At 40.8% G+C, this 25,290-nt stretch overlaps 1 protein-coding gene and 1 long non-coding RNA gene across 3 annotated transcripts; both read right to left on the bottom strand.

The window, feature by feature from the left end:
- Nucleotides 1-1,392: 1,392 nt before the first annotated feature.
- Nucleotides 1,393-15,563, bottom strand: LOC144458855 (uncharacterized). 2 transcript variants are annotated; one of them, XM_078162527.1, is made up of 7 exons: nt 15,315-15,563; nt 12,181-12,495; nt 6,436-6,702; nt 6,047-6,343; nt 3,673-3,800; nt 3,531-3,583; nt 1,393-3,016 (listed from the first exon to the last, which is right to left on the bottom strand). In XM_078162527.1, exons 1-7 carry the CDS (start codon nt 15,379-15,381, stop codon nt 2,977-2,979), a joined length of 1,167 nt encoding a protein of 388 aa, XP_078018653.1. In that variant the 5' UTR covers nt 15,382-15,563; the 3' UTR covers nt 1,393-2,976. The 2 variants fall into 2 exon arrangements, with proteins under 2 accessions (XP_078018653.1, XP_078018651.1); XM_078162525.1 differs by having other exon boundaries at nt 6,041-6,343; nt 15,315-15,562.
- A 3,030-nt stretch (nt 15,564-18,593) lies between these two features.
- On the bottom strand, nt 18,594-20,034 carry LOC144458857 (uncharacterized). The gene is made up of 2 exons (XR_013488226.1): nt 19,233-20,034; nt 18,594-18,860 (listed from the first exon to the last, which is right to left on the bottom strand). It is a non-coding gene; the product is annotated as an uncharacterized LOC144458857 (long non-coding RNA).
- Nucleotides 20,035-25,290: the final 5,256 nt, after the last annotated feature.

Consider the following 25,290-nt stretch of genomic DNA (forward strand, 5'->3'; position numbering starts at 1 on the left):
GATAAAGAGAGAAAGGGCAGGGGGCCCACAGAGACTAGGGCCCAGAATTTTGTGCTACTCCCCTGCTAACACGCACATGCCCAGTATACATGAGTGGTTATGTAATACGTGTTTTCAGGCATGTTAGTATGGATGGAGATTGAGTCTAAAACAGTGCTACAATGCACCTGTGTATGGAGATTGTTTTCGTTGAACATCTTTTTTAGGTCTGAGACTAGAATATAATCTATGAGCTATTTTAGATTCAAAAATTATATTATTTGTTGAACTTTTGTTACAAATAAATGAATGTTCCTCACTTTGAGAATCACTGCCGTAGAGGAAAAGTCAGGGAATCACCAAAGTTCCTGCCTTGTGAAAATATGCACAAAGCTGACCCTGAATGTGTGAACAAAATTTCATGGCAATCCATTCAAGATACTTCAGGCTGGACTGAAACACCTCTATCACCAGAGCTGTGCTGCTAGTGTGGCTAAAAATAGCACCAAATGCAAGTCTGTATTTGTGTTGTGTTACATATCACAGAAAACACCCCTCATGTCTCACTGATGGCAGCTCCATGATGACAAGTGAAAGTGAAACAGGTGTATTTATTGGAAATATACATGTCCTTAGTGTAAGGGGTGGTCACAGTTGTGATATAACCAGATAAAACCTGTAGTCTGTGTGTGGTAAGATTTCTAGAACATCAAACCTGTACAAGTACTGCTTCTGAGTAGATGTGAAATTAGAATTAAAGTAAACTTTCTCACAGTGTGGTATTTTATATATCACAGTTATTGCTGAAAGATCCCATAGCTTCTGTTTTTATTTCTGCTGACTGATAACAGTTTATTGCTCAACCTTTTTCACAAATACAAAACCATATAAAATAAAATCATAACATGACTGCCATCAACCTAAATATTACACATGGCAAATACGCGCATCTATTTCTCCCACTCTACCTCACTGCATTCTCAAATCTAAAACTTCAACAAATTTGTGCATTTAACTTAAGTTTATAGAGTGGTAGTATGTTATCCTGTGGATATATTTAATATAATAGAATTTAGTGTTTTAGTATTTTTATTATAGTATATTTAAAGTGTATTATAGCATATTCTTTATTTTGTATATTCTATAGATAAGTAGACAAGTACCGTATTCTTCCAGAATATGCTTGTGCATAAGGTTTCTTTATTTAGTGAGACACATTTTTTCTCTTCTAGTGTGATTTGCATATTACTGTGTTTTTTTACTGCTCCTGTGCAGTGCCTTTACAATCTGCTGCTGTAAAAGATCTTCCCAACTTGGGATCAATAATGAGCAATCTGTCTATTTATGGATCTGTCTGTCTGTCTGTCTGTCTGTCTTTTGGCAGTTAAATAAAAAAAAAGATACCAAAACAGATTTCAATGAATGTTTTTTTATATAAAACCTTTACAACAAAAAGTCCACAAAGAAAAGCTTGATTTCATGTCAACTGTTGGTTACTGCAAAGTACAAACACACAAAAAATACTTCATTTACATTCTTACTCCAATACTATAACAAGATTTGTTCTTTCACATCTTTATCTAATCAGTAGTGTTTATTGTAAATTTATTGTATGTATTCTAGACTTTTATGATCTGAGGCAGCTCAGTTAATGCTAATAAACCTCAGCTGAATGTTGCAACAGATAATGAAGCTTTCATCCAGAAGAGGTCAGTAAAACAACATGTCTGATCCAACACTTGTTGTATTTGCAGGTAGTCAAGTGAATGCTTGTGTGATGTACGTCTGGTGCACAGTGTTAAGGCAACAAGCATGTAGAGTTTCTCAGATGCTTTTTGGTTTATCTTCATACAATAAAACATAACATAAAAACAAGTGGTATCAAAAAATACAGCAAATGGCAGCTGAACACATTTAATACTAACAATTCATCACAAGTTATTATTGGGGCTTCACAGACACTCACCCTTTGTAAATAAAAGAAACATTAAAACAACAAACAAAACCACAAAACAGTTTCTTTTTAACTGTACAACATATTAAATCACGATCACACCTGCAATAATGTAGATGTGACAGAAAATATCTTAAATCTGTCATATTTGTACCAAGATTCAGAACAATCATGGGCTACTTGGATGTTTAACTCTGAATCACTCTTGTTCAGTTTACAAAACATTAAAGGTCCAGTGTGTAGGATTTAAGGGCGATATATTGGCAGATATGGACTATAATATAATAAGTATGTTTTCTTTAGTGTATAATCACTTGATAATAAGAATCGTCATGTTTTCGTTCCTTAGGATTTCCAAATGGCACTGATGATTGAGCTCTGGAAAGCCAGCTAACGTGACAAACATTTAATCAGGATGACTTTACCATTTATATAAATAACTCGTGATTTTTTTATAGACAAATCAGAATATCACAATACTTCCTTTTCTCTGCGTGAGTCACTTTTTCTCTTCTTCTTTTCGTGTGTGTGTGTGTGTGTGTGCACGCACAAGCGCTTTTTTTAAAATTACTTCTTTTCTATTTTGTGTGAGTGTGGAGCACAAGGATGTCAGGTAGAGGAGGAACAGCAGGCTGTACTTCACGGTCCAAAGTCTCCCACATAATAAATAAATTAAAGATTTGTACCATAGCATAGAAACAGTGTAGTGCAGAGTCAAAGTCAAAGTGGCCTTGTACTTCATTTATCAGTCTGGATAAAGATGTTTGCAAAACTTCTATAAAACAAAGAACTGAAGGTCTTGTTCTTTTATGTTCTCACTGAAACTTCAGTTAAACTGATATCCAGACTTATTTCAGCCACTGTTTTGGCTTTGCTACCTCAAATTCCCAGTCAAGCAGACACACCAAAGAAATCCTTCCCTGAGATACTGCAGGACAAAAAGCTCGTGTCCACTTCAGTGTATCCAAGTGTGGATTAATCCTTCAGTCCCCGGTGGAGAGGTCCATTTGCCTCCAGCTCTGTTAATGTGTAACGGCTCATGTTCATTCATGTCCTGCACTTTCTTCAGTTTGACTAGAGGTGCTGTTGGATGACATGATTTTCTTTTTAAGTTCCAATGTTATTTTCATCAACACTTTGCCAGCAAATACAATTGAACAGAATTCAGCCCGGAAAAACATCAAGCTCAAACTCAAAATTATTCTGCTTTGTTATAAACAACTTCTGAAAGGACAATAAAAAGTGACAGCAAACATGAAGACATTTGTTTTTGGTCAGATCTTATTTTTTATGCTCACTCTATTAGGTCACTACAATTACTTCATATAATACCTAATGTTATGTTTCTCTTCCCAACACCCTTAAAAACATGCTGTTTTAAATACGAGCTGCTAATTTCAGGCTAGATTTCAACTTTCAACTGAGGAGAAATTCTTGATTGATTATTCATTAATTAAATGGATTACAGCATGAGATGCACTGCAGAATGATCACTGCAAATGTAAACTAGACTTGACCACAGTAGATTTGGCTGCAAGTTAATAACAACACTATTCTTCTTTGGTGTAGCAGTGTTGTTGTTATATCCAATACTTACTTTAAGGGCACTTCAGCATTTTGCTCTTTGTCCTTTTCTTTACTCGTTCCTGTCTGAGTCCAAAAGACATAATTATTGGTACAAACTGCACACACAAAATAAATGAAAAAATGGAGGCTGAATTATTATTATTATTAATTACCTTTTTAAACAGTCTACAGCTGGGTATTTTATTTTTCTTGTAGAGCACCAGAAAGGCTAATATTGAAAGCACAATGGCTATAATAGCTATAACCACTCCAACTATAATTCCTGCAACATGACCAGCGCCTGAAACAGAAAAAGATTTAATTAAGGTTTCTGTCGAACAATCTTCCAGAAGTGGAATTATAACAGCTGTAGCATGAAGGTGTGATATGTGAACCTCTACAATGGGCAGATTGCTGTGTAATCAAATTTAAGTTAAAAAAAAAACCAATATATTGATATAATATTAGTCAGCTGAGGAAGAAATAGCGCCACCTCCATAACGTCAAGCTGGTGTAGACCGAAATCTGACAAAAGTAAACAAAAAACCCTGCAAAATTCAAAAATATACCCTCCTCCTGCAGCTCCCCTCTCTTTGTCCAAAGATACTCCCACCAGATGACCACAGACATAATGCACGCACTTCATACAGTAACCCAGTGTTTCTCACGCATTGATTTCATTAATCTTATCGTACTGAGCACTCTCTGTTTATCAGACCACAAATGAGACACTAATCAACAAGCCAGCCTCCCTCATGGTCTCTCCATCTTGCTCCACACTGTTGTGGACTGCTTCCCCAAGGAGGAGAGCAGGAAGCAGCTGCAGAGACAGCGGCAAGATTTTGACTAGCACAAACCCCCTACTGCCAGGGGTTCACAGCAGGCTGGTGGCCAGCAGCAGTGCCAGGTCCAACCTTTGCCCAACTGAGACAGCTAACCAAAATCAGATCATTCCTCTCTCCTGCGGATTTAGAAAAGGTCAGCCATGCTTTTATCACTCCCAGACTCAACTACTGTAATGCACTTTATTCTGGTATCAGCAAACGAAACATTAAAAGACTACAGTTGGTATCTGCTATCTCCTTATGAGCCTGATTGCTACCTGAGATCCTCCAGCAGGGCTCCTATAGTTCCAACTTCTCGTCTTGTCACTAAAGGTGACCGGGCCTTTGTTGTTCGGGCCACTCAGCTCTGGAACTCCCTGCCTGGAGATCTCAGGCAGGACAACTCAGTGTCTTCTTTTAAATCTCTTCTTAAGACTCACTTTTATCATATGGCCTTTTCTTAATTGTTGGTAATTATTGTAACTGTTTTTAAATTATTTGATGTTTTATTGTGTATTAATTGTTTTTATTGTTAAGCACTTTGTAACTCCGTTTTGAAAGGTGCTATACAAATGAAGTTATTATTATTATTATTATTATTATTATTATTATTAGTGTTATTAACCTGTGTACAGCAGCAGCAGAATGTTTGCTGATCCAGTGGGGTCGGGCTGCCTGGCCCCCCAAACTGGGATTTGAGCTGGCTGGATTTGGGTTTCTGTAGCCTTGAGTGGCAGTATGTCTCCAAAGCTGCTGCCTGGTTTCCTTCTGGCAAGGTGGTCCGTAGCGTCACAAACTGAGGCAGAGGACATGCTGTGATTCAAGGCTCTAGCTAATATTAGCTACATAAATGTGACCTTGAAGCCACAGCTATGAGCCTTTAACTTTGGTTAGCAGAGGGCTAACTATTAGCAACATTTCTTTTTCTCCATCACTGATATTGGTACATGTTTGTATTCTGTTTATTGTCAGACTCTTTTTGATAAGTCTGTCTTCCTATTTAGGGTTGCTTTGCAGTGTAGGCAGTTTTTTTTTTGCCATATAAGCAAAGTTCAATCTTTCACAGAGGGGACGTGGCCACCGATCTGCATTCGTAGAACAGCCAATAGGACCGTCCTCTCTCTGGACTGACTTGTGATTGGCCAGTCTTTTGTCACAGCCTAGATGTTTAAAAGCCTGAAAACAGAGCCATGAGGAGCTGTAGAAGTCGTTTGTCGTTTTCTCTCAGTCCACTTGAATTACAATAAACTCAAAGTTTATTATGAGATTATTTCCCTTTGATGTCAAATGAAACCGCCCACCCCAGCTTCAACCGCATAAAAGATAATACACTTACATGACAAAAATGTAACATATTTAAATAATTAGTTCATTTGCTCTTTTGTTCAATACAAGCACATTGTTTACTACCAGCCAGTAAAATTTATTATATTATGTGCAGCTGTAATGTTTAAATTTACCTCATGGCATTTGTGTTAAGCTTTTACCATCATGACTCGTAGCTCATGTTTTATATGTTGTAGGTTATACAGGAGTGTGAATCCTGTCTGGGATTGATAGTTTATGATTTCATGATGCACATCAGCACAGTAACAAAACAGTCTGGTAACAGTTTCCAAACTGTTTAATACCTGCCAAAGGGTTTAAACTTAAATATGAAAGATGATAACAGTTCTTGTTCAGATAGAGTCAAAGTTCCCACCTCATGCTACCTTACCTTGACCTTGACCTTTCTCTATCCTCAGAAAGGTGTTGGTTACGTATGTCTCCTCATCATCACTGAGCTCACAGGTGTATATCCCGTCCTGATCTGAAGATATGTCCTGTAGTGTGAGGCTGCCTGACTCAGACACACTCTTCACCTGCTGCCTCCACTCCACTGACACTGTGTAGGGGACGTTGGCCCTGGTCTGTTTCAGGATGATCTGACTGTAGTTGAACCTCCAGATGAGGCCTGTTAGTGGAGTGTTTGAGGCAGTGCAGGGGATTGTTGTTTCAGTGTCTGAACTATTGATAGGAGCTGAAATGACACAATGCAAACATAAAAAGAAGTGATAAAATATCAGGTATTTCAGGTTCCAGATTAAAATCATATGTCTTAGGAAGGCTTACTAGGTTTAAACAAAGTGGCTCTCCTCCTGTTTCTGCGAGTGCTGACGGTGCAGCTGTAGACAAGGTCAGGAGCACTGTATGAAACTATCAGATAACTGTTGATGTTGTAGAGCTGCTGTTCAGTCTGATGGACTGTGGTTTTGTTCTGGAGGGTCACTTTGGATGGAGGGTTGGTGGACCAGGTGAGCTGAGGCTCAGGGTAGATCCCCTCTGAGCTGCAGGTGATCCTGTTTTCCACCTGCTGAATGTTGACTTTATGGACCGGAGCTGCAACGAAAGTTCAATAAAATTTTAGTTAAGTGGTGATGTGAAACCTGACTTTGGTGCTTGTGCTGTGTTTTTTCTGCTTTGATTTACCTGCCAATCAAACAGTACTATAACACAGGGGTTCCCAGACTCTTCCATGCCAAGCCTCCAAACAACTTTAGCTTATGGACAGGGCTTCCCTTTTGATGTATTTAAAAACCCATGGAACCCATTATCAGGATTTCAGGATTACTTTGCAGTGCAGCTTTGTGGCAGGCACAGACTGTTCCCAGTCAACACTGACCGTTTATGACGAGCTGAATAATGTCTTGACTGGCAGACAATTAGAAAGATGGACGTAGCAAATGGACATGATTTAAATATGTCATACATTATTATGAATTGCAGTATGGTGGTGCAGTGGTTAGCACTGTCACCTCAAAGCAAGAGATTCTAGGTTTGGACTCGCTGACCGGCTGGGGCCCCTCTGTGTGGAGTTTGTACGTTCTCCCCGTGTTAGTGTGGGTTTTCTCAGGGTTCTCCAGCTTCCTCCCACAGTCCGAAGTCATGCAGGTTAGGTTCACTGGTGACTCTAAATTACCCACTGGTGTGAATGTGAGCCTGAATAGTAGTCTGGCTACCTATCCAGAGTGTACTCAAAGAGGGCCAGGGCTTCCACTTTGAAAATCACTGCTGTAATTAACTCAACAGCTAGAAGAAACCATGGATATGTTACATTAGCACGTCATTATGTCACGGATACGTCGCTGAAACCTAAAAAAACACTAAGTTTCTATAGACACTGTGGTTTGCTTTAGGTACAAAAAACACTTGGGTGAAAAAGATCATGTTTTAGCTTAAAATGCCTGGTTTTGGAGGCAAAGTTTCTGCAGGAAACGCAGCGTTGTCTTGGTACAATACAACCACTTTTCAAGGCACTATCCCCAGTGGAAAAACAGCAATGGGTCCCTAACAAACACCCAAGTTTTGGGGCTGAAAAGTCGCAAGAAGCACAGCAACAGTTCCCTACAAAACACCACCTTTTGGGAGCTAAAAAGCCAGAAGCAATGTATCGATGACCTACTAACATCCAGTGTTGCTGTTTGTTCGTTTTGAACAGTGCTCTGCAGTGGTCTGCAGCCTGGCAGATGTTTGGTCTTCCACCACCCCCTCCACCTCTTGATGACAAAGCCAGCTCATATACTAAGTCACTGTAGAAATATTCATATGATAAATGTAACACATTCATGGTTCGCAGAAACTGGTGATAACATATCATAAGTTGTTCCCTTCTTTGCACTTATTACACCTCCCTCTAAAATCATCACAGCCTCCAGGACCTAGAAACAAGGCTCTTATGATTAAGGATATTTAAACTTTCAAAAAGCCTTTACAGCAAAATAATCTGTCATTCTTTAAAATATGTGGGATGTTAGGAATTTAAATGGCTCTATTGAGGCCATAAATTAGTACCCAGTGAGTGTGCAGTCATTTTACAGCATTTGCACTTCAGCCTTTCGATCTCTTCTCAGCACAGAGTACACATATTTTTATTACTTTATGTTGGGTACAAGGATTCGTTTCTTTGCTTTATATAAAGTGATTAAGGAAAAAGTTTTCACTGTTCATGCGTATTATTGCTGTCCTTCCAAAGAAAGCAGAAGTTCAACATTTATTACGTTTTAACTTCCAGAAAGGCTGATTTGTTTTAGAAACAGGGATTAAAGATATTAATCTATAGAGGTGTATAATAGACTTTTACAAAATGTTTAGTAAAGTTTATTTGCGCATAAATGCATTTACTTGTGTGGTGGACAACAGGCATTGGACGCTTCAAATTTAACTTTTAAGAGAATTATAACTTTCCCTTTAAGATGTCACTTTATCTAAACTTCTCTCACACAGACAATATCTGCTTATATTATGTTTTTTTCCTTTTTCTTTCAATGAGCACATTTAGTTTCTCCCCCTACTGTGAGATAAGATTGAGTATGCAGGTGTCCTATATCTACTAGATGACCTCATTCTCACAGCCTTGAATGAATATCATGCTCTTCCTCCTGGGAGTGAAACATTATCAGTCAGATGTTTGCGTGCTGTAGCTGAGAGAGCTCAACACACTGCAACATGAGAAAGTGGCCTCTAGCAGTGAGATTTACAGATGACATCCACCTGAAACTACAGGAACTACTGGAAACATGGTAGTGCAATATGGTGTTTTCCGTAGATATAAACGGCTCATGGTAAGGTAACAAAACACAATGATTCTTATTTTCAGGTGATTATACACTAAAGAAAACATACTTATTTTATTATATCTGCCAATACATCCCCAAGCCCTACACACTGGAAATTAAAACATTTAAGTACAACTTAAAAACATATTCTAAGTTTACCTGCTGCTTTAAAAATGTGTTCTCAGCTCATTTGGTTTCATAATACTCAAGTTCACTGAGCTTACAAAAGAAACTTTAAGTGTTTGTCACACCACCAACTCTCAGTCATATGCACTGGAGTGTGCGTTCACATGTCACTGAGTGAGCTGGAGAGAAAAAAAGTTCAAACAGAAAACATTTAGGCACACTTATTCTAATACCACTATGGAGCAGTAATCGGAGCTGATGTTCCACAGGCACAGTTTAGCCTACTTTCATCACACTGAGCTGAGCCAAGCCATAAGCAGACATGTTTTCCCTGAAGCTATGCAGCAAGAGATTGCTGCTTTGGGACGTGCTGTTGTGGTACTGCTTGGTACAAGGCCAACCAGGGCCAAGCTGAGATGCTGCCTCTAAATCAAGCCATGTTTGGCACTAAAATGATTGGATATAGTATGACTGAACTGGCAACTAGAGAAAGCTGTGTTTTTAGTGTGTCCAGCTCTGAGTATTTGTGTTGCTTTCAATTGAATCTCTTTGGTGTTGTATTTGGTTTCACTCTAACATTAGACGGACTGCATTTATAAAATCATTTAAACAATCTGTCCTCTCACCCCTGTATCCCCTCATCACTGTCTACTTGGTGTGGCTGTGCAAGTAGAGCAGGTCGTTCACTGATTGGAAGATTATTGGTTCAATCCCTGGCTCATCCAGTCTGCATGTCAGAGTAACATGGACAAGATAAGGAACCCCAGACTGCCCCAAACACCAGTGTATGAGTGTGAGCGAATGGTTAACTAAGTAGCAGGTGTATGGTATCCTTGGCCACAAGAGTATGAATGTGTGTGTGACTGGGTGAACTTGACATGTAGTGTAAAAGCACTTTGAGTCACTGAAAGACTAGAAAGGCCCATTTACCTTCTACTTTCATCTCTTGATGAAAGGTGAAATAACTGAAAACATGTTTTATATTCTAGTTTCTTCAAAATAGCCACCCTTTGCTCTGATTACTGCTTTGCACACTCTTGGCATTCTCTCGATGAGCTTCAAGAGGTAGTCACCTGAAATGGTTTCCACTTCACAGGTGTGCCTTATCAGGGTTAATTAGTGGAATTTCTTGCTTTATCAATGGGGTTGGGACCATCAGTTGTGTTGTGCAGAAGTCAGGTTAATACACAGCCGACAGCCCTATTGGACAACTGTTAAAATTCATATTATGGCAAGAACCAATCAGCTAACTAAAGAAAAATGAGTGGCCATCATTACTTTAAGAAATGAAGGTCAGTCAGTCCGGAAAATTGCAAAAACTTTAAATGTGTCCCCAAGTGGAGTCGCAAAAACCATCAAGCGCTACAACGAAACTGGCACACATGAGGACCAACCCAGGAAAGGAAGACCAAGAGTCACCTCTGCTTCTGAGGATAAGTTCATCCGAGTCACCAGCCTCAGAAATGGCAAGTTAACAGCAGCTCAGATCAGAGACCAGATGAATGCCACACAGAGTTCTAGCAGCAGACCCATCTCTAGAACAACTGTTAAGAGGAGACTGCGCCAATCAGGCCTTCATGGTCAAATAGCTGCTAGGAAACCACTGCTAAGGAGAGGCAACAAGCAGAAGAGATTTGTTTGGGCCAAGAAACACAAGGAATGGACATTAGACCAGTGGAAATCTGTGCTTTGGTCTGATGAGTCCAAATTTGAGATCTTTGGTTCCAACCGCCGTGTCTTTGTGAGACGCAGAAAAGGTGAACGGATGGATTCCACATGCCTGGTTCTCACTGTGAAGCATGGAGGAGGAGGTGTGATGGTGTGGGGGTGTTTTGCTGGTGACACTGTTGGGGATATATTCAAAATTGAAGGCACACTGAACCAGCATGGCTACCACAGCATCCTGCAGCGACATGCCATCCCATCCGCTTTGCGTTTAGTTGGACGATCATTTATTTTTCAACAGGACAATGACCCCAAACACACCTCCAGGCTGTGTAAGGGCTATTTGACCAAGAAGGAGAGTGATGGAGTGCTGCGGCAGATGACCTGGCCTCCACAGTCACCGGACCTGAACCCAATCGAGATGGTTTGGGGTGAGCTGGACCGCAGAGTGAAGGCAAAGGGGCCAACAAGTGCTAAACACCTCTGGGAACTCCTTCAAGACTGTTGGAAAACCATTTCAGGTGACTACCTCTTGAAGCTCATGGAGAGAATGCCAAGAGTGTGCAAAGCAGTAATCAGAGCAAAGGGTGGCTATTTTGAAGAAACTAGAATATAAAACATGTTTTCAGTTATTTCACCTTTTTTTGTTAAGTACATAACTCCACATGTGTTCATTCATAGTTTTGATGCCTTCAGTGAGAATCTACAATGTAAATAGTCATGAAAATAAAGAAAACGCATTGAATGAGAAGGTGTGTCCAAACTTTTGGCCTGTACTGTATATATGTGTGGTTGTGGTGGATGGTGGACATACAAAGTGCAGGAATACCAGAATCCCAGGTCTGGTCCAGACTCCTGTTGGTGGTTATGTTAAGGCAACAAAGGAACTTTGGTTAAGGCTACCCAGCAGGCACCGAACATCAATATGAAGAAAGATGTAGAACTCTTGCGTCGGACAGATGTTAAATTTAGGTTGGAATGAAAATCATGTTGAAAATATTTCAGACATCTACTGATGTAAGAATGTCACATTGTGTGGACAATAACATTATGACATTGTGCAGACGTTGAGTTTAGTTCTCCAAACTTCACGACTAAATCTACATCTCAAGATGACAAGGGCATGAGAGGTTTAGAAAAGGCTGAATTTTGGTTATTTAACGTCACTTAAAATCAGTAAAATATCAACATCATCTGTCGTCAGTATTTTACATCAAATTGACATTGCCATCAAACGTTGTCCTGACATTAAATTTTGGTCACCCGATGTCACAACCAAAATTCAACCAAATATCAGCGTCTAACAATGTTGGTGACCAGCTGGCTAGAGAAAGAGTTCTGCTGGAAATTTGAACTTAATAAGAAATTATTGTACAGTTAGTTATCTCACAACATTCCAATATGTTTTAAAGAAATGCATTGCATTCACAACATCAGCAAACAGCGGTATCATATTCGTGTTTTCTCATACCGTCCACATTTAGGTTGATGAATGACTCCTGGTTTCCAGTGATGGTGCTGGTGTAGCACTTGTATTTGCCTTGGTCCTGAATTTCCACCCCTGTCAGCCAGAGCGAGGCGTTTCCTCTGGAGATCTGGTCTTTGTACAATGATGTCCTGCCTCTGAAGCGCTTGTTCTGGAGGGTAAGCTGGTCATGGTTGTGGTAGAAGGAGTGGACAGATGTGTCTCCTGCGCTCACCTGAATCCAGTGGATGACCACTTCATCACCAGCACGAAAAGTGCACGGTAAGATGCAGCTCTCCTTTAAAACACAGTCCACAGCACCTGTAAAAACATTAAATGAAGAAACATCCATCAAAGTTCAGTTCAGCCTCTTTAAAAGCCTGACTATTTACTTTTTTGACCATATCAGTCAAAACCTCACTAATCACTGATGTATAATTGAATTCGTCTATAGCGCCCCCCTTTGGCTAATTGATGTAATATCGCTTCATTCACATCCTCCCATGACTCTCTACCACTGTGCCACATTTCACATGGATTGACCAAGTCAGTGAGGAGAAAAACATGGAACAGACACACACACACACCCTCAGACAGAGTTTTCATCATTATATAGTAAAGATATAATGTGACCTGGTGGACAGTGTTGTGCACGTTCACATTTTACAAGAACTAGCTGAAATGAACTAGTTTTAAATCTTGCGATGCGATGACACGCAGCTGGTTCAATATCAGCAAAGTTTCCCTGCTTCCCTTCACTGGTTCCTGTACAGCAGGGTCAATATTTGTTTCACTGTTATACACATTAAAAAGTAAAAGCAGCATGTGTATACATTAAGTAGGCTACATCTTCCCTAACCCTACACTTTTCAGTGTGTGATTTTGGTTTTGGAAGGGGGAAGAAACCAACATCTTTTTTCAACCTCTCCGGGTAACGAGTCTCATTAACACATGACGTGCCCCAGGTACAACATTTAGCTCAAAATCCACAAAACCAGCCTGAAAATGAAGGAAATCTGAAACGATTACATTAGAGTCAATGGAACACAGCTGTGTTGTCGGACCCTGGTCTGAGAGGGGCCAATGCTACATTATGATTGGCCAGTCTGCGTCCAGGGGCGGGACTTAGTGAAGGGTCAGTTGTCTCTGTCCTTGTTTTAGTCTACAATACATAAAGCTGACAGTATGCGGCTCGGATCCATTTTGCTTGCTTGTCACCTTTGTTTAAACAATATTATCGCTTATCAGTGTGGATGCTCATATTTTTATCATTACAGTCATCACTTTAGTTATTGTTCCTGGTGTGGATGCCCTTATAATTGTGCCTGCCTGCTGTCATTTGATCCATGAAACTTTAAAAGTAGTAGGTACATGTTTAGAAAAAACACAACATTTAAATTTCAGCAACTCAACACTGTTTGGGATAAAAAGGAAATAGGTTAGTTTGGCAGTGAGAAGTAAATGATATTAATTAAGATGTTGCATTTTGTTTTTCAGTAACTAGAAAACAAAAACAAAAGCATTTATCTGGTGTGTGTGTGTGTGTGTGTGTGTGTGTGTGTGTAGAAATGTGGTTTGGCAGCTTATTCAACATTCCAGTTGAGACTGAAAGCATGACGCTCTTAAGCTTCTTTCCACAGAACTTCATAACAGATTTATTTTATTGTTTCACATTTTGAGTGTCAATAAAAATGTTTTTTCTTTATCCATAAAAATGGGACAAACATGGTCACTCTGAACTTCGCCACTTTGCTGTGACTTTCTCAAAGTATGATTCAACCTCTTTCCCACAGGACAAATAACCCACTAACACCCACCACTAACATTCATCCATCCATTTTCATCCGCTTATCCGGGGCCGGATCGCGGGGGCATCAGACCAAGCAAAGCACCCCAGAAGTCCCTCTTCCCAGGGATGCTTTCCAGCTCCTCCTGGGGAACCCCAGGGCAGTCCCAGGCCAGATGAGATATGTAATCCCTCCAGCATGTTCTGGGTCTGCCACTGATCAGATGCCCGAACCACCTCAACTGACCCCCTTCGATGTGATGGAGCAGTGGTTCTACTCCTAGCTCCCTCCGGAGGTCTGTGCTCCTCACCCTGTCTTTAAGGCTGAACCCAGCCACTCTACAGAGGAGGCTCATTTTGGCCACTTGTGTCCGCAATCTCCTTCTTTTTGTCACTACCCAGAGCTCATGACCATAGTTGAGGGTTGGGATTGACCAGTAAATTGAAAACTTTGCATTCCAGCTCAGCTCTCTCTTCACCATAACGGTCCAGCGCAGCGCCGCATCCTACCACTACTAACATCTGGTTTTTATCTTTAGGGGTAAAGGTTACAATCGGCATTCATTCTTGGGAAAAATGACTCTGCACTAGTTATGGATATTTACTATTTACATGACGCACCACCACAGATTCCATCAGCATCCGTCCAAGCAGTGTTGCAATATCCTTCCAAATAAGTCTACACCAAGTTTGAAAGAAAGACTGAATAAGAATAAGTAGGTCTATAAAGTAAAGAGACTAAGTAACATATAAAAAAGAGGTAGCCACCATAACATTTTCACTGGCCTCCATGATGCTTTCCACTATTTTCTGGCCAGTCTATAATGCAGAACGTGACACACCAGAAAGAAAAAAAAAATCAGGAAACATACTCCTCTACTGCAGCTCTAGTCTACTGGCAGTGGGAAAGGAGTCTATCGTCTATTATTAGTCTGTCGTCCCGTGTCATTTTGTTTTGAGCCAGTGAAACTCAGCAGCAGTTTATTTTTCATTACAATTCTTATGAGGTTTATAGTAGGCCTACCATAAATTAAACTGAGTTCACCTCCATTGTATTGTGGGCGGAGGCTTAAGTTTAAGATTACAATATCTGAAAACTTTGACATATAACACCCAAACTATCTAAATGTCACTGAGAGGGAAAAAGACTCAAAACAAAAGGGTTTTTTGGTTGTGATCTGATGCGGATTGACCTCATAGGTTTTAATATACATCTATCTTAATTATGTTTCCTGGTATTCTTACTGTCCCTGGCATGAGCAACCAGTGTATCAAATTATAGTAACAAGTTAAACAAATGTGATTTAAGATTAGACTGGAAGAAGATCAGATGGGCTGTGAACGCCTCACTCACCTGCTCTGTTTAAAGTCCAGAGAAAGGTCAAGACCACAAAAAACACGACACACTTGCCCACAGCCATCCTGCTGGTAAATTCCCTCCGAGGCTACTGTCGTGTACTGAAAAAAAAATCCAGTGTGACTGTCATACCAAGGCTGACTAACCTGTCTAACTACTGTACAAAATCAGAGCAGCTGAAGGCTGTTAGGGCTGGCTAACTTTAGCCTCTGGAAAATATTCAAGAGAGAGTCTGTCTGTGTGTGTGTGTGTGTGTGTGTGTGTGTGTGTGTGTGTGTCAGCTGACTAAAGTTCACAATGTAGGCCTGGGTACAAGTTTACACAAGGAACACTTGTAACATATTAACTGATTTCAAGGGCAGAACCTGCTCAAGGAAAGAAACTTTTCTGCTGCTGTCACATTAACATGCAGCAGTCCAGTCCTCAAATGTATCCCCACCCTAGGCACCCCTACAGCACCCCATAGAGCAAGGGTGGCCAACCCGCGGCTCGCGAGCAGCATGCGGCTCTTTGCCTATCAGTGTGTGGCTCTTCGATCCATTAATTAAAACCATCGGCGTGCGGCTCTTCCGTCATAAAAAAATCAATTTATTGTTATGAGTGTGTACATGGACGTCGGAACTATTTTCTGAGAGGGGGGCGGGATTTTTGTTGGGAGGGGCAGGGGAAGCACGCACACTTAACAATGATTAAGGATTTGATTTGAAGTTATTTTATAATAACGTGGTTATAAGAGAACTAGAATGGATGAACACGGCATCTTTATTGTTAAGAAAATGAAACTTTGATAACTAAGTCAAACCATTTAAGGAACATAACATTATTTGTAACCTTGAATGCAAAAAAGAAAAGTCTGCGCTCCTGACTCAGGGCCGAATTCACAAAAGGATTGCGTGGCTTTTGCAGCCGCTAAACCGGTAAAAATGGAGCAAACACAAAGCACGCGCAGAGGGTGAAATGCTCCACTAACTGCGCTGCTAAGCAGATTGCGTCTCAGTGCTCCGGTGTTATTTGCACGTATATAAATGAGGTAATATGCATATATTTGGCGCAAAAATATAATATATATATTCATGCAAATGAGCCTCATTGATAAACAACGTCTAATTCACTAACACCAGCGCTAATAGCCACATGCAGTTTGAGTGAAGTAAATAACATCTTTAGAAAGCTGGTGCAAACTGGGCGCTCCTCTGTGGAAGCCTCTCGCCCAGACTTTCCAGTGATCATGGCAGCAGTGATCGTCTGTTAAATCAGTCTGTAAATAATATTTTGACATTATCATTATAATCATTATTACTTTAATGGTATCCGAAGATACTGATGCATTGAACAGGTGACAGTCTGTGGTCGTTCTCAAAACGCACTTCTGTCACGCACTTCAAAAGCAACTTTCAATAATTTATTTTACGAAACCGGGGAAACAAACGTGAACAAAAACGGTTCCATAATTCATATTAAATTCAAAAGATAACGAAAAACAGCTGCAAGTGAGAGGGAATAGTGATCAAGTGGTCAGACTTGGTCAAATCCACAGCCTCAACCCATCCGACACTGTTAGACTGACTCACCAGCAGACATCACTACATGAGGGTATACAGTATTCAGTACTTTGCCAAACAAAGTCTAATTAATACCAGGGCTAATAGCCACACACAGTTAAGTGAAAAAAATAGCTTTGCCATGTGGCTAATTGCAATCAGGGGCAAATCAGGGGCAAACTACACTCAGCTGCCAAACTTTGTGGGCGTGTTTGCGCTGGTATATCATTAGCGCAATATCCTTTGTGAATAGGACCTTAAGACGGCGCAAACTGCGGGTGCAAGTGAAGTGCAATTCAAGGTGCTATCAGCGGCCGCAGTTCATTCTTTGTGAATTCGGCCATCAGAGCTTTCATGCATTTCCAAAAGTGGACCTTCTCTCACTTGACCTACTGATGAAGATTTTAAGCAGGGTCGAGACATCGCTTTCATCCATAAGGTCACTGTGAGCGTTCATAATGGCCAAATGTGTCTCTCCTGCGTCATGGTGTTGCGCAGCCAGGTTTTCAGCCTGCGCAAGGCTGAGAAAGAGCGCTGGGATGCAGGGCAGGGCCAGACAGAGCTTAATGAGCTTCTCCACCTCCGACAGCATGGAGCGGGTTTGGGACTGCAAGGTTTGCAGGATGGACACAACATCCTGGATGCCAAGGCTACTGTATGTAGTCAGGCAGGTTGAATATCACATCAAAAGCATAGATCTATGCATTAATGATATGAAAGAGATAAATGTAAGTCAGACAAATTGAATTTAAATTCAGATTCTTTTTTTTTTTTTTTAAAGCGTAATGCAGTGGGTAGGGAGGCTGGGGTGCGGGAGTACGGATGGGAGGGGGTGCGGCCGCACCCCCCGCACCCCTAGTTCCGACCGGTTCCGACGTCTATGAGTGTGTATGGCCCTTTAAGAAATGTAACAGGCTTAAGTGGAGCGAGTGAGAGAGAGAAGAGTGCGCACGGGCAGGTGAGAGGGTGTGGAGTTCGGGAGGAATGCAGGACTGCCGCGCGGTGGCGATATCGCACAACAAAAAAATGTCAGGGAAGAAATGCTTGTCTTTGTGTGTGTGTGTGTGTGTGTGTGTGTGTGTGTGTGTGTGTGTGTGTGCGCGCGCGCGCGCGCGCGTGTGTGTGGAGAGATGAGTATGAGAGAGGGAGAGACTGTGTGTGGATGTGTGTGGAGTAGTGTCATAGATATATAGTCATAGATATATATGTAGATGCTGCATTCAACGGTGCTCCTCATTGGAGCCATACGTCAACGCGGCCGCCATCTTGCCCAGGTGGAGCCGCGCTGCCTAATGCATGTATGTCTATTGAGGCAGGAGATTATTTATGATTAAAATCATCATTACTCGCTGAATTCTCAACCGATTTTCATGCGGTTTGGTTTGTTACAATTGTCAGACATGTAGGCTAGTTATGATACAGGATACTTGGTTAAATAAAAAATGCAGCTTTTCATACCAAAATATTTGATCTTATGTAGATAAAGTAACAGTAATAGTTCTACAACACATTTAAACTAAACTTTCCCCATGTAATAAATATTCTGTTTTCTTACTAGATGTACAATGCCCACCATGATGTCATTTAATTATTAATTTTGACTATAAATGTTTATTCACATTTCACACAATGTGCAAAAAAGTGTATCAGCAGGGTTGTGCCGAGCTGCAGTGCAGATTCTGATTAACAAATGTTGGTTTTGTACAAGTGAAAATAAATGACTTAGAGCTGCATGTTTACACAAAATTTTGCTTTAATCTCATATGTATAACACCACAGTGCTCATGGGAGCCTGGACACAGAACTGTTTACATTATTAGGTCATATTTACAAAAAATACAGTGTACAGTAGCTAGTATTATTTTTAGGAGTCTGCCCAGTCCTGTCGAAGTCCGCAGGTCTGAAGTGACAGCTGCAGATGACTGAGGAGTCACTCGGGACAAAGTCCTTTCTCCTCACTGCTGCTACCCATGCCCGTCTCCTATCTGTGCTTTTTGGGAAACTACACACAAAATAAGTGTGTCAGAAAAACGCAGTTCCACATAATATGTAGTTACAATTCAGGCCACAAATTAACTACTAACGTTATACTGCGTTATGTCACGTTGGTGCCATGAAACAGATAGTTGACAATTTGGAATAACACATACACCGACATAGCTGTTTGACAAAGCATCATAATTTTATAAGTAATATTATATAAATGTTAACTTTTTTCTTTAAGTTGTGTGACATAGCCTTAGCTTAATTTGGCATTAGGACCAGATCAGGACAGTTACTTTACTTGATTAGCTTAAAAGAAGGATCACTTTTTGAGATATATATCTCATTAAACATGTTCGTAACAGTAAAATATTGTAAAACAACTTCTTACCTGTGGAATGTTATTCCCTTCTGCTTGGTTTTAACACTTCTTTCATTCGTACACCCAAATGCAGAGCAAAAATGTGGCATTTTTGCCGAGTCTGACATGGGTCTGAACCGGTCAGAGCACCTAGGCAAGATGGCGGCGGTATTGACGCATCCCACAAGCCAGGGTGCGGCATCTATGTATATATATCTATGGAGTAGTGTTGCATGGTATACTGGTACCAACGGTAGACCACAGTAGGCTGTTACTTAAACACCACGGTACATGACATGGTGCCACTACTGTGGGATAAGTTCAAAGTCCAATCAAAGGAGAGTGAGTGTCCATGCGCTGGCCAATAACAGCCATAGTGCTCCGCGGCGCAAGATAATGGCTTACCGGCGACCGAGAAGCCCGGCTCCAGGTGAATAAATTGGCGTCATGACTGCCCAGAAATACCTAAACAGCTGAGCCGTGGCGGCACACAGGTATGTTGTGTGTCAGAGGAGAAACAAGCCATTCACATTTCTCTCTATGTGGCAGGTAACGGCCCACAAACCTCACCGCACTTTAGGGACTGTTCTTTACTTGTCAGGGGAGGAGGGTGGCTGGTTGATTTTTATTTTATTTATTTATTTTATTTTGATCCCCCCCTATGTTAATCACTTATTGATGCTGTTTTTGAAGTATGAATAAGTCAATAAGTAATTTATTCCTTTGAAATATCAGTGATGTATTATAGAAAAGTGATTTATCTTTTTATAAATGACAAAAGGCACATCTGCCTCATTTTTGCTGTGGTATCGTGATACTACTCAGAACCATGATACTTTCACTGGTATGGTACTGTGGATCCCAATTTTGGTACCGTGACAACACTAATCTGGAGAGAGTATGAGAGTGGGAGAGACTGTGTGGATGTGTGTGGAGAGCAGGGGCGAAAATCCCATTTCATAGTTGGGGGGGACAATAAACAGTAAAATTTTAGAGAATAATTCCAGGGGGGGGGCAAGGAAAAAAAGTTGTAGCCTATCTTTTATACAGCATCTTTTACTGCAATTTGACGCTTTAATCTTCTCTCTATCTTTCCAACAGGCAGAGTGAATATCTATACTTATGAGAAATGGCTTAACAACTAAACATTTCCTGCAATTAAACTGGTAAACTGGTTTATAAACAGTGTGTTGTCAGATCTGCCGGTGCGCACCTCACAACCGTGCATAATAGTTGCGCATAATGACCGCTCCTCGTCCATTTGACAGCACGTCTCTCATGTTTGTCTAACTGACAGGTGGAGAGCCTATAGACAGGTACCCATTAGCTACGAGCCGCCACAACCGTGCGTAATAGTCGCGCGTAATGACCGCGGTTAGACTGCACATCTCTCATGTTTGTCTCACTGACAGGTGGAGAGCCTACAGACAGGTACCCATAGCTACGAGCCACCACAACCGTGCGTAATAGCCGTGCGTAATGACCGCGGTTAGACTGCACATCTCTCATGTTTGTCTCACTGACAGGTGGAGAGCCTACAGACAGGTACCCATAGCTACGAGCCACCACAACCGTGCGTAATAGCCGTGCGTAATGACCGCGGTTAGACTGCACTCTCTCATGTTTGTTTCACTGACAGGTGGAGAGCCTACAGACAGGTACCCATTACCTACGAGCCGCTCCACCACTGACTGCTCTTGTCCTGTCCTCTCCCTCTTCTTTCTCTCCTGTCCTCTCTATGACTAAACTCTGAGCTTAATCATTAGCTTTTAGCTTAGCAGCACTGGTAATTGAGTAGGCTTTTGAACAATGCAGGTGAAATGTTGCAGACAGTTTATATTATCAGCCTGGGCCTGGGGCTTGTTGTAACAGTAAATGGGATGTGTTGTAACTTGTGTAAGTTAAACTGCGTCTGTGTGAGTGAACATCTTACCCTGCGATGCGCAATGTAGACAGCGGTTCCAGCCACACGCTGCTGCTGCTGCTGCCAAGCAGCCCCGCCCATTGGAAAGAGTGTGGGATATACCACTACTAGGATTTAAATAGCACATTATTGCGCGATTATAATGAGCACCGCTTACATTGTGCTTTCAATAAATACTACTGTATTGTTCAAAAATTATTAATTGTGTCTCAAATGATTCCAGGGGGGTACAGCTTTACTGAAGGGGGAGTCATGTCCCCCCTGTCCCCCCCGGGATTTCCGCCCCTGGTGGAGAGAGTGGGAGAGGGAGAGACTGTGGGTGTGGAGGGGGGATGGAGAAAGACAGTATGAGAGGGAGAGACTGTGTTTGTGTGTATCTCTGTTCATGGTTATTCATTTGTGTGTGTGATAAATAAATCTGGCTTTGAAAATTGGAAATGTATGGATTTTGATTTTATGTCATTTCGTGTTTGTGTGGGGAGTGCGTTTGTAAGCACACGTGTATGATGTGGCTCTTTGTACTACCACGGTAATTTTTGTGGCTCTTGGTCTCTGACTGGTTGGCCACCCCTGGTCTAAACGGTGATACAGTGATGTGAAAAATGTGAGATATTCATATATATATGTAGCTAAACTCTGCTGGTTTTCTACCCAGAAGTATTTGTAAACAACAAGGTGATACCCTCCGAAGGGACACTAACAACTCAAAGTACACGTGAAATAAAATTTCTCCAAACATGTTTTTTGTTATTTTAGGTACTCATTATCACACTAATGTATGTTCAAGTGTTCATTTCCCCCGATAAGTTGGTTTTAATTCGTTATTTGATTCTATAAACACAGTCTGACCATCTCAAGCTTTTATTTTGGTACTTCCGGTGACCGGCAGTGTGAATTTGCATATTAGCTAAATATTTAGTTTTCCTAAGAACATTTAGATTTAACATTTAACATTTAGATTTAGATTTAGCATTTAGATTTAGATTTAATATTTAGATTTAGATTTCGCATTTAGATTTAACATTTAGATTTAGATTTAGATTTAATATTTAGGTTTAACTATTTAATATATTTCTAAGTTAACAAATATTGCTGTAAATGTGGGAAAAGGTGACGTTAAAAAATTCACAACACTTTTTTAAACATTGTTTGAAGCTAAATGTGGCAAAATGTTGATGTTATTTTCAGCGTGAGCCACTTTACAAATGGCACCCCATACACCCTCAACCTTATTTTGGAGGTTTACTTTTTTTTAACTGTTTCACTAACAGAGAATCCTGCTTTTCCACAGCGCACAGCCTTATTTGGACTCGTAGAGGCCACTTCATGTTAGTTTCATTTGAGTTGGATGGAATTGTTTTAAATACGAGGAGCCCTCTTTTCAGTTCTGTGCAAATAAAGGCACAGTGAAAGAGAAGGACAAGTGATGGAGTTGTCACATGAGGCTCTATTATCTGTGCAAAAAATGTAGCATATTTTCTGCCACACAAAAGTGTACTTTCAGCAAAGCAGCGTTTTCAGAAGGTGGTTACGATTCAGTCCCAGAGCAAACAAGACATCTGTTTTTTTTACCATGCCTGATGTTGATCAGTTTTCTGACATGGCCAGTCGGAGTTTTTTTGTCACATCTATTAACTCTGGCAGCGACATGTGCCTGTGACAGTGACTTCGTCAATCTCTTCCACTTCACACAAGCTTCTATTATATTGTTGAAATAATGTTCTGCAAGAGCCACATACAATCAGCGAATCGTCTGTGGTTTTTCTTTGAGCTTTTCCATAGCTCAAGTACAGTCAGGCTTCACCTTTAGGGAAGGTTACCGAGGTTACCGATTATCAAATGATGTTCATCTTTTTTATCAGGGAAAGTTGAATCACACAGTGACATATATCTGCTACAATTTTTTATGGTGTGAAGCCATTTTAATGACAGTGTTCACCTCCCCATGTGCAAATGTTCCACCAAAACAAGTGGTCCAATGCGGAGGTGTCAAAAACTGCACTTTCTCAAGTGGCCACTTGAGGCTGGCTCCTAAAGTGAGTCAATCCCCCACAGTATATGTATGACAACTGTACAGGTGTGAATTTTTTATACAACTCACCTGTTTATATTTTATGAAGGCTGAAAGCTTTGAGTGACAGGCTTTTGGCGAGTCGTCACCAGTCAGGTTCACCCCTCGCTCCTCCACAGCTCCACCCTCTGGTCCAAATATGGTCATGTCTGGCTCCAAAAGTCCGAGATGGTGATGGCAGAAATGCTGAAGTCGAGGCTTCAGAATGGGAGTCCACATACTAATGGGTGACATCATAGTAGCTACGTCCATTAACTTTTACAGTCTAGACTGGTTGATGTGAAAAACATCACTTCCAGTTTACCAGCACAGGAAAGGTGCCAAAGAAACCACAATTACACTACACTGCGTAATACATAGAGCTTTCCCTGGTGGTGATGGGCTTAATCAGCATTGTGTAAACTCGTATGGCAAGGGCTTGAATGTAACAGACGTTCATTTAAATGCAAAAGTCCTGCCTTCCAGCTTTCAGAAATGCGCATATGTCTGCCCAGTGAACTCACCTGATACTTTTTTTTTTGTCAGATTTACAGTCAAATTAATTTAACTCTAAATGGAAGTAAGTAACAGAATAATTTCCACAAGATGGGCACCCAGAATTCATCCAAAAGGAAATTTTCCCCTGCATACAGTGGACGTGTGAGGTAAAGAACATCCAGTAGTCAGTTACTCACTGCATATACAGTAACAACTGATCTTGAGTCATTTCCTTGTAAACCTCCACCCACAGATAAGATGGAGCATTTTTAACTTATGACTTTAATGTTAACCAAGATGAGTAACTTTTGATTAGTCACTTTATCTATGCTCTACAAAGCTCAGAGTCACACCCAATAATACAGGTTCAATGGACACAAAGAGACAATCTAACAATATGTCATGTCGTGGTGAATTGGGTCATTCATTTTCCATAACTGGTTATCCTGGTACAGGGTTGTGGATGCTGGAGCCTATCCCAGCTGTCATTGGACTAGAGGCAGGGTACTCCCTCGCCAGACTTTCACAGGGCTGATACATAGAGACAGACAACCATTCACGCATTCACACCTATGGACAATTTGGAGTAAGCAATTAAGCTAACCTGCATTACTTTGGATTGTGGGAAGAAGCCGGAGAACCCAGAGAAAACCCACGCTGACACGGGGAGAACACAAAAGGGCTTCACAAGCCTGGATTCAAACCAGGAACCCTCTTGCTGTGAGGCAACAGTGCTAAATGCACCACTGTGTCGCCCAGGGAATTGGGTGATTGCTCCAATTTGAAATGTAAGGAATCAGTCTGGTGATATACTTTTCCTCTTCTAAACAAATCCCATGAAAAGACAAATCCACCAATGAATGGATCTGCTAATGTCAGGAAGGAGACTGTGAGGCAGTAGGAGAGATGCAAATGGTTGAGGCAGAAAAGGACAGTCCAATGTTTTGATGACCAGTCGAAGATGCAATTTAGTGTACAGGCAGAGACAGGCAGGCAGGCAGACAGGTAATATGGCAACAAGATAAAACACTACAACAGTCTGACAACTGACTGGAGAAAAGGGACTGGTATATGTGCTGCATATATGTTCTCTTCTGCTGTAGAGCTCCAGTGTCGTTAAAAACACATCAGTAAGCCACACTGTGGCTCTGGGTGACATCTTCCTTCATTATGAACACACACACTGTAGTTTAATTTGAGTCCCACATACACCATCCTGCTGCCATGAATACTCACTAGAGCACCAAATGTGGATTAATCCCCTGCTAAAAATAGTCCCCAACAATTGCACTATTTCCTTCTGTTTGGTTGATAAAAAAAAAAACTACAGTTCACAGCTACTTTAGGAAATCACTGAGATTTTTTTTTAAAAATGAGATATATTGTTTTAAGATTAACATCTTCAGTAGGACTCAGGGGCTTGGAGCTTAGAGCCACAGAGAGGAAGTATTGCATATATGAGATAGATTAGCACATTATTCATTTCGGTATTTTTAATGGATTTGTTGATTAAAGACAAATATAGAATAATGCTGACCATTTCCCAAACACATCTCACACACTAGCCAGAAAAACATATTGTCAGAGAACAGAACAGTAATCAAAGGATAAAACAT

The sequence above is a fragment of the Epinephelus lanceolatus genome, chromosome 20 (assembly GCF_041903045.1).
Source record: "Epinephelus lanceolatus isolate andai-2023 chromosome 20, ASM4190304v1, whole genome shotgun sequence".
NCBI classification, from domain to species: domain Eukaryota; kingdom Metazoa; phylum Chordata; class Actinopteri; order Perciformes; family Serranidae; genus Epinephelus; species Epinephelus lanceolatus.

Excerpts from the sequence above, each read along its gene's own strand:
- LOC144458855 (XM_078162525.1), bottom strand. The coding sequence starts at position 15,381 with ATGGCTGTGGGCAAGTGTGTCGTGTTTTTTGTGGTCTTGACCTTTCTC. Across the intron at positions 12,496-15,314 it reads CTGGACTTTAAACAGAGCAG|GTGCTGTGGACTGTGTTTTA; the intron begins GTGAGTGAGGCG and ends ATGTTTTTACAG. Across the intron at positions 6,703-12,180 it reads CATCAACCTAAATGTGGACG|CTCCGGTCCATAAAGTCAAC; the intron begins GTATGAGAAAAC and ends CTTTCGTTGCAG.